The sequence below is a fragment of the Pelophylax lessonae genome (assembly GCF_965119305.1).
Source record: "Pelophylax lessonae genome assembly, chromosome: 4".
In the NCBI taxonomy this organism is placed as follows: Eukaryota; Metazoa; Chordata; class Amphibia; order Anura; family Ranidae; genus Pelophylax; species Pelophylax lessonae.
Window position 1 is genome coordinate 189,789,521 of NC_138771.1, and position 16,784 is coordinate 189,806,304.

The 16,784-nt window shown below is 44.1% G+C and overlaps 1 protein-coding gene across 2 annotated transcripts in view; it reads right to left on the reverse strand.

Annotated features, from left to right (window-relative positions):
* PTPN12 (protein tyrosine phosphatase non-receptor type 12) overlaps positions 1–16,349 on the reverse strand; it is a 187,582-nt gene extending 171,233 nt beyond the window's left edge. Inside the window, exon 1 of one of the 2 annotated variants that reach the window (XM_082254230.1) lies at positions 15,954–16,349. In XM_082254230.1, coding sequence (XP_082110356.1) covers positions 15,954–16,052 — 99 coding nt within the window. In that variant the 5' untranslated portion in view covers positions 16,053–16,349. The remainder of the gene's footprint in view (positions 1–15,953) is intronic. The other variant, XM_082254229.1, reaches the window with a different exon arrangement.
* Between the last annotated feature and the right edge of the window lie 435 nt (positions 16,350–16,784).

A 16,784-nucleotide genomic window follows, 5' to 3' on the forward strand; every position in this document is an offset into this window, starting at 1 on the left:
ATGGTGTGTTCAGGGTGATGAGCTGTTTTGCTTTTACGCCAAACATAACATTTTGCATTGTTTCCAAAAAGTTCGATTTTGGTTTCATCTGACCAGAGCACCTTCTTCCACATGTTTGGTGTGTCTCCCAGGTGGCTAGTGGCAAACTTTAAAACTACACTTTTTACGGATATCTTTAAGAAATGGCTTTCTTCTTGCCACTCTTCCATAAAGGCCAGATTTGTGCAGTATACGACTAATTGTTGGCCTATGGACAGAGTTTCCCACCTCAGCTGTAGATCTCTGCAGCTCATCCAGAGTCATCATGGGCCTCTTGGCTGCATCTCTGATCAGTCTTCTCCTTGTATGAGCTGAAAGTTTAGAGGGACGGCCAGGTCTTCATAGATTTGCAGTGGTCTGATACTCCCATTTCAATATTATCGCTTGCACAGTGCTCCTTGGGATGTTTAAAGCTTGGGAAATCTTTTTTTGTATCCAAATTCGGCTTTAAACTTCTCCACAACAGAATCTCAGACCTGCCTGGTGTGTTTTGTTCTTCATGATGCTCTCTGCGCTTTAAAACGGACCTCTGAGACTATCACAGTGCAGGTGCATTTATACAGAGACTTGATTACACACAGGTGGATTCTATTTATCATCATTAGTAATTTAGGTCAACATTGGATCATTCAGAGATCCTCACTGAACTTCTGGAGAGAGTTTGCTGCACTGAAAGTAAAGGGGCTGAATAATTTTGCACGCCCAATTTTTCAGTTTTTTATTTGTTAACAAAGTTTGAAATATCCAATAAATTTCATTCCACTTCATGATTGTGTCCCACTTGTTGACAGTTTTATATCTTTATGTTTAAAGCCTGAAATGTGGCAAAAGGTCGCAAAGTTCAAGGGGGCCGAATACTTTGCAAGGCACTGTATATTCTATTTGTGCCATTTAGTAAAGAGCTGCATAGAGATTTTTAATCTTGCATGTGGTAGACTATCTAATTTGATGCACTAATTTTAGTTAGGAGCAAATGAGGACTGTCAGCAAAATCATCAACTAAAGAATGCTAAAAATCAAAATTCAGTGCTCCAATACCTACTGTTCATAGCTTTTTTAGCTTACAAGTATGTACACACCCCAGATTCTCTACACTCAACAAACACCAATACAAAATTACAAACATACTTTTGTTAAAGATCCTTCTTCCAGACAAATAGACTGTTCACTCTCCTTAGCCATTTTCCCATTGCATGTGACCCATAAGCACAGTGAATGAATAGATTAATTGAAGAAGAGCACAGTTCACAGGCTGAGTTCAAAACGTCTCAGCTGTACACAACATAAGAGAAACTGCTGCTCTGTTTGCCACATGCTCAAACAGAACAAAACATGGTTATGGATTTTTTAAAAAACACACCCACTGTACATCTGAGGAATAGCCAGATCCTTTTTAGTCCACCTTGCAGGAAGCGGACACCCAAAACCCAACAAGCACACCATTGGGTGCTGAAGCACTCTTAATTGGTTTGTGGGTGGCAGGGAAAGCAAAAGCAAATGTTTGAAGTCGAATATATCAAAGGTTTATTGCAAACACAAGAGCTTCCCAAGCACATAGGCATACATTTTAAATTTTAAAGTGTGCCGACAGTGCGGCAGTTTAACCCATCAGTGAACCACTGTACCATGACAAACTTTTTTTTTTATAAAACACACATTTATGTAAAATAATGGCATCCTCTACATACTTATGACAGGCATTAAAATGAACCCATGACTAATGCCACGTTTCCCCAATAAGAAGACAAGGTCTTGTATTAATTTTGGCTACAAAAAATGCATTCAGGCTTTTTTCCGGGGGATGTCTTATTTGTCCGGTCTTCTCTCCCCCTCTCCATCCCTCTCAGCTCAGGAGTCAGCATCTCTGTAATGTCCAAAATAAACTCTAGTTAAAGTCCTTGTAAAATCAATTAATAAAACAGGAGGAGTGGGAACAGTATTAAAAAATTCCCAAGGCTAAAACAGCCAACAGGAGCTCAATCAGAACAACTGGAGCCCACCTGAAAAAAACAAATGCACCCTCAAAGAGGATCAAGTCCTCTCAACAGCAGCCTGCAAAACCTTGCAGGCCAAAAAAAGCATCCACAGATGCCAACACATCCACTTTATGGAACATTGTGAAAGTGTGCACCGACAACCAGTTGGCCACCTTAGGAGCCAAGGAGGGGGGGCCCACGTTCCTTGCCCTTAGTAGCCTGCGGAAGAAAAGTACTCTTTCCCCCTGTGAGACCTTTAATGATGTCATCCAGGTTAGCCCCAAACAGGCGATCCCCTTGAAAGGAGAGATCAGTCAAGGCCTTTTTAGAAGTCTAGTCCGCAGACCAGCATTTGAGCCAAAAGACACGCCGAGGGACCACTGCCAAAACAGAGAGCCAAGCCACTAGGTGAGCTGCATCCAAAGAGGCATCACAGAAACTGCAGCCCCTGGACCAGCTGGTCCGCCAGCTCAGCAAAGGCAGGGGGAGCTGTTCTCCCTCCAGGTCACGGCGTAAACTTAGCCCACTTGGTCAGAGATTGCGATACCAGAGCAATGGTGAATACCGACCTCAGTGCATAAGCAGCCAGAGTGTACATATTGCGGGCCACAGCCTCCACCTTCCGGTCAGCCAGATCCTTAAAGGCTGGGGACAATCGGAATCATGGTTGCCTTGTTTAACCTGGAAACCGGAGGGTCCACCACCGGTAGAACAGTCCACTTCTTAAGAAGGTATTCCTCAAAGAGGTAACACCTAGTAAACAACTTAGAGAACCCAAGGGGACGCTTTGGTCGTCCCCACTCATTTAGCGACAATTCTGTCAAATTAGGCAGGGAAAGGAAACACCTTTGCCGCTCTGGGAGGCTTGTGAGTGTCAAAAGGAACTCCATCTTCAAGGTCTCACACACAGATACAATCAGTGCTTCCACCAGCGCCTTTTCGTGCGCGGTTGCAGACGTGGACAAATCACCCTCACTATGGAGGATTTTGGGCACGTGGTCAGACCCAGAAGGGTGACCCAGGTCTGCGGAAGCCAAATCAGATTCAGGATCAGATGAGACAGATGGCGCTTTTTTGCTAGCCTGTCGCCCGAAAACCACCTCCACCTGGGACACCAAGGACTCCAGAACCACCGTCAGTGCATGGATGGATGTTTGAGACCCCAGGTTCAGAGGGGATCAGGTAGGGAGATGTGCTCCAAAGACTCCATAAGTCACCAAGGGGACCCCACAAAAGTGTAACACACTGCAAAGGGACAATCCCCACACCAGCCAGTCACAAGGCACAAAGCACCAAGCGATCCTCAGCAGAGATGGAGAGAACCCCACCAGACTAACCACCCATCAGAAACAATCACCTGCAGCCACCAAGATAACCTAAACTCCATGAGCGGCAATCAGGAAGTGAAAAGATCCAGAAACCACCACAAGGGGATGAGGAGGGGCTCCCACAGCCGAAATCGCCACCCACAAGGCTCCACTGTCATGACCGCCGCTATTTTCAATGGCAAACCACCGCAAAATTGCTACTGGACTACACAAACATGGCTGCTGTGCATAGAAACAAACAGGCTACAGCAAAATGGTGGCCCAGCGCAGCACCACAAGGCTCCCAGGAACCCCAGGAGGGATCCCTAGGCCTCAAAGACAGGCCCAGGTAGGACAGGGGGGTCTAGCAGGAGCCCCCACCAGGTACAATTCCCCCCTTCCCCACTTAGCCAATCGTCAGGTCGCCAGCAATGAACCCCCCCGGCCCACATCGCCAGCATAGTGCCCTGCCCCCACCCCAGGAGGTGGACAACACCACTCACACAGCCCCAGCATAAGTGGAAAGGTGTGATGGTGGACAGATGAAAGGGGAGTGTTTGGGAAGGAGAGGAACCTGGGGCTCCGACCGTCCCAAGGAAGGGCCCATGTCCACCCCAAAACCCTCCAGGGGGAGAGAGGGGGGGGGGGGGGGGACACCGCTCCAGAAAAAAAACGCTCGCTATCAAACTGGGGGGGGGGGGGGGGGGGGGAACTGTTGACCCTGAGGAATGCTGCGAAAAAAAAGGAAGAAGTTTGCCAGGACCAGAGATCCCAGCAAGTAACTAGGTCCTTACTCCTGTCTAGGCAGAAAAAACCTAAGTATCTATAGCAGATAGAGGGAGTATACCCCCTGGGACTGCCCACAGGCGTAGCCAGATTCTTTTCATGCCTAGTGTCCTACTCCTGTAGGGGGCAGTATAACCCAATGGTTATAAAGATCAGGAGCTGTGTCCATCAATGAAGGAATGAAAGGGTATTTTCTACAATCATGTTACATAAAGACACACACTGGACATTATATAATCCTTTTACAGCATGGATTACAGGATTTTACAAGGTCTTGAACTAGGGCTTATTTTCCTGATAGGGCTTATATTGCAGCTATTCTAGAAAAAAAAAAAAAAAACGGAGATAGGTCTTATTTTCGGGGAAACACGATATAAGTTCATGGGTGGAAAAAAAAATCTAGGAAATGACTGCATCATTGAGCCCAAAAGACTATCACAGTCTTTAATCGAACAGACTGCACAAACCCCTTCATCTAGAGATTGCTAAATATTACTGACAGAGTTTGGATTGACAAACCAGGGGCGAATACCAACCAATTGGATCTAAAATGGCCAAAATGCTCAAATTTTCACTCAAAATATGGATTTAAAAACATACAATTTGCTAGTAAGATAAGCAATTTACCAAGACCTGTACGGGAAACCTTCAGGTAAGACATGGCATGGTCAGTTTTACTATACACCTCTTTACACAATTGGTTAAACCATTAAATATACTTTCAGCTACAATTTTACAACCATGACACCAACTGAACCAAATCTTGCAAAAAATAAAATGTTAATTCAAGTGACCTTAACCTGAATTCTTTGAAGAGTACATCACAGGTCCCGCATGTGCTATAGAACTGCTCATATCCACTTTCAACTTCCTCCATCATTTCTAAACACACACACAAAAAAAAAAAAAAAAAAAAAAAAAAAAAAGGTACAACTAATCCGATTACCCGCTATGGAAATTAGTACTGAATTGGTTTGGTTTTTACACATTAGGGTTTCTATGCGTTAGACACAACAGAGAGCCTGCAGTGGGTGTGTTCATATGAAAAATAACTAGAGTATATAAACCCTTTTCTCACTTATTTGTTTCTTTTTGGGCCATTAACCACTTAAGGATCGCCTCGCGCACATTTACTGCGGCAGGGCAGCCCTTAAACAGAAAATCACATACCTGTACTTGATTCCCGTTTTCAGTTCCACTGTGATTCAAAAGAAGTTTGAACACGCTATAACTTCCGCAATAATCAATATACGCTTTTCGGGATTTTTTTTTTTTTTACCAAAAATATATAGCCGAATACAAATTGCCGTAATTTGATGAAGAAATTTGATTTTTTTTTATTGGATGTGCTAAGCAGGAACACCAATCTCTGCCTTCCCACAGCACAAGTACCCCCGCACAGTTAGCAATCACCAATCACTTCCTAGGAACACATTTAACCCTTTGATCCCCTGATGTTAACCCCTTCCCAGCCAGTGTCATTAGTACAGTGACCGTGTTTATTTTTCAGCACTTATCACTGTATTTGTGTCACGTGTCTAAATTGTCTGCAATACTGCAGTCCCGCTATAAGTTTGATAAAAAAAATAAAAAATTCTCAACTATATCCCATAGCTTGTAGATGCTATAACTTTTGTGCAAACCAATCAATATAGGCCAGGCCTTTTGTTTTTTACCCAAAAATTGTAACAGAACACATATTAGCTTAAATTAATATAGAAGTGTGATTTTTACATTTTTTTTTTTTTTTTATTGAGTATGTATTATAGCAGAAAAGTAAAAAAAAAAAAAAAAAAAAATTATAATATATATATATATATATATATATATATATATATATATATATATATATATATATATATATATATATATATATATATATTTTTTTTTTTTTCCCAAACTTGGTCAGTCTTTTTTTTTTGTTTAAAGCGCAAAAAACAGGTGATCAAATACCCCCAAAAGTTAGCTCCATTTGTGGGGGGGAGGGCATACATTTTATTTGGGAACAGCATCACAGGACCGCGCAATTGTCAGTTAAAAGTAATGCAGTGCCGAACCGTAAAAATAAAAAAAAAAAAAAAAAAAAAAATGGCCTGGTCATGAACGGGGGTAAACCTTCCGCAGCTGAAGTGGTTAACCCATGTGATGCAGACACAGCCCCACTGCATGGCCAAAAAAAAGTTTGCCCAAACTTCCTAAACTACAGTGGCTATACAGTTGTCTATGCAAATGACGCTGAACACAAAAGTATGACTTATAAGTCAAAATTGATATTTTATTTTAAAGATTGTTATTAGCTTTTTGAAAGGCGGCACACGGTAAAAGGGCACAGAACTTTGAGCCAGGTGAAATACAAAAAGGAGCCAAAAAGCATAAAGCCCTAACAAATATGTAAGAATCACAGCATTGATATCACATCTTCATAACATGAGAACACCACAGCTGAACATTACCCTCACAATCCTAGGGCTTGGAACTATTGCCAACAAAACTACTGACCCAGGAGTTGTCAGAAGGCAATAGAGTAGAGGCAAAAAGTGAAAAGAAAAAAAAAAGAACGGTAGGCAAAAGTGCCAACCAAGCACGAGGTAAGCCCTAAAAGTAGATAAAGTCTTATGAGTGTAGCTGGACCCATGGACACGAGTTCATAAAAACCCAAGGGGCACAAGTTTGAAGAAGCCCGCATATTGAAGGGACTTATATGTGTGTCCTGGTATTTAATAAAGTATACAGAGAGCACTAGGGAGTGTCCTTTCCCTTTGTTTTATATGCACCACCATTGATCGTGTCCTGCTCCCTTGAGCTCCTAAGAAGAAGGTGGAGAAAACAGTGTGATTACTGACAGTTCCAGCTGGATATTCTGTCTGAGATCCTGCATCCCTTAGCCTTGAAGGAGGAAGGTGGAGGAGGCTGTATGGCAATATTGATTGCTAAAGCTTATCTGACTCATTGAGATATATATGGGTCAGACATTAAGGTGAGCTGCTACTGAGCACAGTATCACACAGATCACCAGGGTGTGGAGTGAGCACCAGCACTTTATATTTATTCAGCACTGAAGACCTATTGATTTACTCAATTCTGATATTATAGACTGATATTCGTCTATTTAATTTATTGTACAACATTTCTGCACCTTTTCACTTCATGCACTTTATTCACCATTTATGATTGTTGATTGGTATTTCATCATTGGCATTGCATTTTACTTATTTGATATTATTTGGGTGTAGTGAAAGCAATGAATGTAAACAGCCATCTGAATATTACCATTTAAGATTTTGCCTTTTGGATTGCGCTGATTATTTTTCCCCTTTTTTTGAAAACATGTCACATTTCAGAAGGGCATGCTGTAAAAAAAATGTTTTCCACAAACGAAAGATTTTTTTTCTTGCAGATCATCCATACTTTTGAAATCCAAAAATGTCATTATGATCAAATTAAAAAGTGCTTCTGCCTGAGCCCTATCTCAATCCAGTGACGTGCATGAGGGCAGGAAATCTCCCTGGTCTCTCTCCGCATTGGCTCACACAGCAGTGGGAGCCATTAGCTCCTGCTGCTGTCAATCACATCCAGTGAGCCAATGATGAGAGAGCACGGGCAGGGCCAGGACACTGAGAATGGACAATGTCCATTCACAGGAGCGCAGCTCGGGAGAGAGCCTGCTCAAGTGCCCCATAGCAAGAGGCTTGCTATTAGGGGGCACTTAGGAGGGAGGAGCCAGGAGTGCTCAGAGAAAGAAAAACAAAAAGGAGGATAACAAACATGTTATACTTACCTGCTCTGTGCAATGGTTTTGCACAGAGCAGGGAAGTATAACCATTTTGTTTTTTTTATTAAAATAAGTTAACCTTTAGAATCACGTAATGTGGACACCTGATGACCACATATATTGTCCAGAATTTGTAGTGTCACATATATATTGTTTCGCTAGAATGATTTTTTTTCTATGTCCCCAGGCTTTGCAGAGGCATATTCATATTTTCTGTAACTGTATCCAGCAATGTATTGTTGGTCATCGTCCTCGCCTCAACCCTTCCAAGTAGAACTATACTTTCACGTTTCTTCTACTCACAATATGTCAAAAACAATGCAATTCAAGTCTAGTCATCTGGGCTAATAGTGAAGGGTTAGGCTTCATTTGTTAAGGGATCTATTTGTTTGTCTTCCTTGCTGTGCACAATATTCTTAGGATTCTTTGCCAACAAGTTCAAAAGGCATCAATACTCGTGTGACATTGTCCAGCTTTCACATCCATAGAGTGAAAGAAAATGCCAAAGCCTGGGCAGTTCTGATCTTATAGCTCTTTTCATCTTTGCTCTTTCAAGTACCAGTCTGTCATATTTTGTGACTGTGGGATACTTTGTTGTTATTCTAATCCAAGGAGGCAAAAGCTGTCTGCTACATCGACATCTCCACCATCAGCTCCGAATCGCTTTATTCTTTGTTGTCACATGATACTTATATACAGTACAAAAATGACTTTAGCATGCATTCTTTGTACTAATGAGATACATTTTTGTGCACTCTTCTTGGCGTTTGTGCAGAAAAGCTTACTGAATACTTAAATGATCAGAGGAAATAAAAAACAAAGAACAAACACGCTAGTTTCTCATATAAAAGATACGTCTTAACTTATGTTAGTACATCAGTCATGGTCTTTTCAAACAGACTGAAAAAAGTAAATGGCTTGTCCTGCAATCTCAGTAAGGATGCTGGTTCACAAAACACAACTAGAATGTGCATCTCTCCTTATTAAATGCAGTCATAGTTTAAAAAAAAAAAAAGAAAAAAAAAAAAAAAGGGGGGGGGTGGAGTGATGGATTTTCCTTCCCTTAGTTAAAGCCCCACACAACGTACACAAAACACTGGCTAGGCACAATTGTAAACCTTTGAACGCCCTAGATGTTTAACCCCCCTCCCAGCCAGTGTCATTAGTACAGTGACAGGGCATATTTTAAGCACGGGTCACTGGTTCCCACAAAGTGTCAGTTGATTGTTCGCTGAAATATCCAAGTCCCGCTAAAAGTCGCAGGTCCCCACCATAACTCGTATAAATAAAAAAATTCCTTCCATAGTTTGTAGAGGTTATGAAAAAACAGGGGGTCGAACAAATTTTTACCAATAAAATTCCATGACTTCAAGTAAATATTTATGACCTAATGTTTCATGAAATATCTATGTATACATGTTAAATAAGAAGAAAATCAATGTTACACCCATTTCCCTGGCATTGCTACACACTAACGTTAACGGAAACTGCGTTACCCCCATAGACAAAAAAAAAAAAAAAAGGTACCCCACGTGACGGATCGCGCAAAAGTTAACTATTGTAATTTTACCAATATTATTAACTATATTCGACTATACTGGAGAAAGAAAAAGATTTGATGGGTGCTCCTGCTTGGGGATAAAGCTTCAGTTCAGGCAGTCATGATGGATAAGGTGCAGCCGGACTGGTATGTATGGCATAGATGCACAAATGTGGCGCTTACATCGAGGACAGCTCTTTGTTAGGCCGAAGCAACAGTCCCACAAACAGGCAGAAAAGAGAGAAAGGCGCCAATCAGTGTAGCAGATGTAAATAATTTTTATTGACACATATTAAAAACTTACATGGAGGTAAGCGTCTATCTTCATAGCTCGGCATCCTTCCGGGTCCGCGGTGTTTCCGCCCCTGAGGCTGGCCAGCAGCCGGAAAATTACACTAGGGGAGAACCAATCAGGGGACTTAGTCAGATCAAGGCAGCGATGAAGCGCATACCTCACTGGAGGAAGGAGCAGTTCATGCATGCTCTGAAACCGGTTACCCCCCCCCCCCCCGCGTCATCACGTTCGTGCGGCCCTCCAGTGAGGTATGCGCTTCACCGCTGCCTCAATCTGACTGAGTCCCCTGATTGGTTCTCCCCTAGTGTCATCTCCCAGCTGCTGGCCAGCCTCAAGGATGGAAACACTGCGGACCCGGAAGGATGCTGAGCTATGAAGATAGACGCTTACACCGCCATGTCATTTCTTAATATGCGCCAATAAAATTATTTACATCTGCTACACTGAGTGGCGCCTTTCTCAAAATTTCCATGACTTTTCCAAAACGTATCCAGGCCTGGAAATTGCCATTTTAAAATTCCATAACTTTTCCAGGTTTTTCATGACCGTAACAAACCCTGGAAAAAACTTTTGCACAAACCAATCAATATCTGGTTATTGGGATTTTTATTAACCAAAAATACTCAGCAGAATACATACTGGCCTAAAAAGTAACTGATTTTTACATCTTAATTCTTGGGATAGGTTTTATAGCAGAAAGTAAAAAAAATTGGCAGTATTTATAGCGCAAAAAATAAACCTAGGTGATAAAATACCACAAAAAGAAAGCTTTATTTGTGGGGGAAAAAAAAAAAAATGACATTTTATTTAGGTACAGCATTGTATGAACGCACGGCTTTCAAGTCGCACAAGTGTGAAAGGGGCCTCAAGTAAAAAGTTTGGACCAGCTTGGTCTAAACAAACAAACTAACAGCTGCAGCAGCTGTAAGCGCTGTTTAAATTGTATGCAGCACTGCGCTTCAATGGGGCGAGAACTTCCAATCCTGCTCCTGAAACAAAATCAAGCCGCCGGGCTAAGTGCTGCTCATCCATTCTGTGAATGAATACAAAGTTTCCTCTGGTTGAGTGAGGTGGATTGACATCACATGGGTCAAGATCTACCTTCTTCTCTACTGTGTGCCCTTCGCTGGCGCCGCACATCTCTTGGTAGCAAAATATCCTCACCTGGTCCTAGAGCACACATGTGCCATGGCCCTATAAACGGTCTGTATGCTGCTGGAGAGTATTGACCATTTAGGAAAGAATGGTGACAAACTCAGGAAAGAACAGGCGATAAACTTTTAAAGAGAAACTTCATATTTATCATAATAATTACAATAAATACACCTTTATATGGTTTAGTAATGGTGATCTACAAATACTTTACGATAACAGCAAATTTTTCATTCATAGTATACCCCTTTTTCCATTCCTCCCATTTCTTTTCATAGTGGCCATTTTCACTATGGACTTCATTTAGAGGCCGGAGGGCGGCAGCTGAGCCACAATTTTAGGCAGCGGAGCCACAATTTTACCAACCCCAATGGATAGCCTAAAACCTAAACAGTGGCCAGAGGAACACTGCCAGGCAAATACCTATACCTCCTGTTGAGTTCCATGAAGTAGTAAAAGTTTCCCCGCAACCCCCTGCAAAGACATGCAAAGCACCCAGTTGAGGCACAGTGGTGCAGGCTTTGAGATTAAACCGTAAGGAAGTGACAGATCGCCTTCCAGCCGCCTGTCAACTGCCACCTTAAAAGTGACCATCTGCAGATCACTTTTCAGAGGGGCTGCTGCCAGTGTCAATGAGCCCTTAGGGGGGGGGGGGATGAATCCCCCTCCCTTTTACTTCCTGGAACTACTTCTAAAACTCTGGGTCTGCCGCCTGGAACATCCCAGGACAGGGTTTAATTACTCTTTTTCTTTAAAAGGAGCTCCAGGCTCCCCCCCAAAAAATTAAAAGGGTATATTAGGGCACTTACCTGTCCAGGTATCCAGCAGTGTCTGGACCCAAGCCGATTTTTTAAGGGGCTATCTGGTGCTGGGGCTACCATCTTGACCAAGGTAACCCGGCAGTGAAGATGTGTGGCTTCACAGCCAGTTTCCTACTGCGCATTGTGAATGTGCCACAGTCTTCTGTGAAGCGTCCCAGAAGGCTGCGGGGGAGGGGGGGTGGGTTTAGTGAATGATGCTGGAAGTGGGAGCGGGTACTTGTCAAAAACGCTCCCCCCCCCCCCTCCAAAAAAAGGTGACAAAATGTAGAAGCAGAAGGAGGGAGGAGACAGCCAAGTGAAACTTCCCCTTCTGCTTTAAGATTGTTTTGACAGTTTCCTACCCTTTTTTCCATCTCAATGCTGCTGATCTCATGCAGCCACTTCTAGTTTCAGCTGCACATCACTGCTCAAGACAAACGATGGACCATGCTTGTGTAATGTTGGACTCTCCCAAGGGTGCATGTGATAGGGTCATAGCATAGGGCAATAGTACAATGTAGACATAGTTGTAACCCCATTTCACAAGTATCTGAACAAGAACCTTAGCAGCAGGATCAACAAGCATTATTTTAGTATAAAAGCACCTCTATGTTAGGTAATTTAAGTGGCCATGCACACATAAGCATTTACAGACAAAAAAAAAAAAAAAAAACACAACTGCACAAAAAGACACTTTTGAGCAGAAAAATGTGCACATATGCGCATCGATGTATTCCAATGGCCAGAAGAACACATTAAGACCCCATTCACACTAGCGCGACTTGTCAGGCGACTTGGTTGCCTGACAAGTCGCGGTGGGTCGCCTGCCATTGATTAGCACAGGACCCGTTCTAATAGGAGCCACACAAGTCGCTCCGACTTAGAAAAAGGGTCCTGTACTACTTTGGGGCGACCTGGAGGCGACCTGCATTGACTTCAATTATATGAAGTCCGTGCATGTCACGCCGAGGTCGCAGTGCACGCTGTGCATCACAACTTCACAGGTCGCCCCAGCAAGTCGTGTCGCCCCTGTGTGAATGGGCTCTTACACCCAAACACCCACATACTTATTGTAACAAAAGCATTTTCTGTCAAATTCTGACAGCAAAAATGCTGCTAGTTTTTCTTGTTTTTAAATGCCTGTGCATAAGACCCAAGTGATTGGGATTTAGACCTATACGAGTTACTTTAAGCCCCGTACACACGATCAGATTATCGAACGATCTGTCGTCCGTTTTTTGTGCCATGCTAGTCTGATGTGGAAAGTGAAGAGGTTATTTTCATAGGAATTTTCCCGTACGACAGAATTCTACTTCAGAAGTGATGTCATGTGTTGGATTGCTTTGTATGTGTTCTTTCATCTCTGAGCATGCCTAGTCTTGCTCTTAAGATTTTTTTCCGTCGAAATCTGTACTAATGAGACGGAAATCGGATGTTGTTTTGACGGATGACAAAAATTATATAGCCTGCACATCAGGATTTTGTCAGCCGAAAAGTCAGAGTTGGCTGCCGAAAGCACCATACTAACAATCCGAAAATGGACAGATCGGTCATCGGATGAATTTTCCCTACAGATTTTCTTATCGTGTGTACGGGCCTTTAAGCTGTTGTCCCTTAACCCATCCCACTGCTGAGGGAGTCTGTACACTGAGCTGGTTAGGGACATGAGTCAGAGGATATTCCCAGGACCAAGACATTCTTTGTTTAGCCCCGCTTCTGTTTTTTTTGCAGCTAAAATGAGTATTACTCCAGCTTTGAGAGTTCTGACTGTACATCGGTTCCATTTTAGAGCGGACAATGTAGCTTTTGTAGTACATACATCACAAAATGTGGTTGCTGGTAGTGGTACTATTAAAATTAAGAAGGAACAAGGTCTATAAATAGTTTTTAAAAGATTCACTGATGCATCTACCACAATGAACAGTCGGGGGGGGGGGGGGGGGGATATGCGAGATTCTAGAAACTCTCCATTATGCAATAACTTTGACATTTTCTTCGCTCAAACCTCTTCAATTCCCAACACCAGTATTAGGATAACAAGGGCTGCATTCCTGCCATAACTGTGATCAGACAATTATTTTGAAGGGGACAAAAAAAAAAAAAAAAGGATGCGGGTCTTTAAAAATGACTGAAGCTTCTAAAATCAGAAGGTGATCCTGCCAAGTAGTAGTAAGTTGGCCCTGAGCTGCTCCTCAGCCAATCCTATGACCAGCTGTAAAGACAGGCACAAGGGCCATCTGACAATGCGAGGTCTGGCTGTGTTGGCGGGGGTGGGGCAGGCTACATGACATGAAAAGAGCAGACAGAAGAAAGCATGCCCATGTGCACCGACCCACTGACAAGTATAATGACACATCGAGTGAGCATGAACAGCGGAGGAGCATACAATTCTCAGCCATCTATACATAAAATAAAGTAGTGTAGAACAAAAAGGCAGCACAGATCCATATGCTCCAACAGACGAGGATGACAGACGTAAAATGTGCAATCGCTGGAAATGTGACAGCATGTTCCCTGCCCTGGGAATCAGCCCGCTGCCATCATCTGGCTGTGTGCATTCTTATCCTGCAATCCACGAGCTTAGGGTGGGTCACTTAACCCCTGGGACGCCAGAGCTATTTACAACTCAGCAGGCAAATAGAAGAACGCTGCAGCCAGCCACCCCCAGCCCGCAAATGGGTTAATCAATAGGGCACTTCCTGCTCCTCTACCAATGGCAGCAATAAGAGTGAAGTAAGACTCAGGCTGGAGGAAAAAATGCAGGAAGCTCTGATGAAATCCACCCTCCCCATAAAGCTGCAGGCAGAAATCCATGAAGTGATCAGGAAGGAAGGGGGGGGGAGCTGGGAGGCAAAAGGAAGGAGAGGAGGGGTCCGTCTGTGGAAGGGCTCAGTGACAGAGATCCCCTAAATATGTACAGGCCGAAGATTGGGGGACACAAGGCACACTGGACACAGGGATGGGACATATATACATACATGATTGGTTGGGGGGGGGGGGCCTAATACACATACATGACTAGGGAGAGGAGGAATCACATGCATGATGGGGGATGTGACACACACATACATGATGGGGGGGGGGGGGGGGTGTATGACAAGCACATACATGATTAGTGGGGTCACGACATGCATACACATGGAAGATTGGTAGGGGGGGGGTCACATATATACGATAAAAGGGGCAAAATCACATAGGTGATTTTTTTTTTTTGGGGGGGGGGGGGTCACATCCAGACATATGATGGGGTATAACATACAGGATGGGGGGTCACATCCAGACATATGATGGGGGTATAACATGCGCACACACACACACACACACGATGGGGGGGGGGGGGGTCACATCATGTGTGGAATTACTTTTTGGGGGGGGGTCCACATACATTTATATAGGAGGGGATGGAATCACTTACATGATTTGTTGGGGTCACATACACATATATATGATAAGGGGGGATTTTTATATGGTTTTATATATATATCTCCCCCAATAATTCACGCAAGTGATTCCATCCCCATATAAATCTACAGTGGGATAGAATACTTACATGATTTTGGGGGAGGGGGTCACATACAAATATATATAAGGAGGGGGTGGAGTCACTTACACGATTTGGGGGGGCATCACATATACATATATGGGGATGAAATCACTTAGATGATTTGGGGGGGGGGGGGGTCACATACACAGATGATAAGGGGGGGTGGAATCACTTACATGATTTTAGGGGGGGGTCACATACATATAAGGGGGGTTAGAATCACTTACATGATTTGGGGGGGGCTGACATATATATAAGAGGGGGTGGAACAACATGATTTTGGGGGGTCACATATATACAATAAGAGGGGATGGAATCACATAATTGGGGGGGGGGGTCACATACATATATGATGGGGGGGGGTCACATACATATAAGGGGGGTGGAATCACATGATTTGGGGGGCTGACACATATATATATATATATATATATATATATATAGGTGGAACATGATTTTGGGGGTCACATATATACAATAAGGGGGGTGGAATCATAATTTTGGGGGGGGGGGGGTCACATACATATATGATTGGGGGGGGTCACATACGTATGATAAGGGGAGGGATGGAACCACTTCCATGATTTGAGAGGGAGGTCACATACATAATTGTGGGGTAAACACTGTTTGTGCTCAGTCTACCTCCAGGCCCTATGCCCCCAAGGAGTGTCACGTGACCAGCCCGTGGTGCCCCCCCCCCCGCCCCAAATCCCCACATGACCTTGTCCCCCCCAGCCCTCACCATGAAGTCACAGGCGAAGTTGTCCTCCCCGTTGTGGTCCCGGGTATCCATGGCCTGTACTTTCTGAATGAAAGTCCTCAGAATCTCCACTTGGTCCATGCTGAGCCCTGTTCCCGGACACTCGTCTTTCCGCTGACACCTCACAGTGTTGGACAGAGCCGGGCACCCCGGTCAGGCTCGGAGAGGGCAGCTTCCCCGCTAGCCCCTCGCCATGCGGAACAAGCCCCGTCTTTTCATTGGAGGAGGGGATGCGCTCCGCTCTCGCCCCTTCCTAGTGAGCCGCGCACCTCCCAACCCAACACCGACACACACTCTGAGGATGCACCGAAACACGCAACGCCGGGACTCCTCCTCAGGGAGACGAGCATTGGCTGTCACTGCTCTCCTTCCGAAGCTCCATTGGCTCGACGAGCATGTAGAAAAAGGGGGCGTGGCAGCCAAGCCCTTCTGCTCATCACAAACTCAATGGGCGGCTGATCGATCGGCCATCTTAGGGCGGAGGGGAGGTGAGAAGGAGGGGGCGGGATTTCAGCCAGCGGCGGCCAATGAAAACTGGGAGATGGAATACTTGAGGACAAAGAGGCGTGGAACGCAACTCTACTGCTTTGGGCTGGTATGGCTTCTTTGCTCGACTGACTCATGACCTGTGAGGAGAAAAAAAGAGCTGCAGCTTCACCGGAGACTAGGCATTGGCTGGGAAACGTGTAGCTCCCTAGAGGAGCTACTAATTCCTAGTTAAGGCAAGCCTCTACTGCCCCTAGTGGTCAAACCGGGCATAAGACTAGGAACTGAACGAGCGAAACAGGAAAATATTGCTTCCTTGTCGCACCA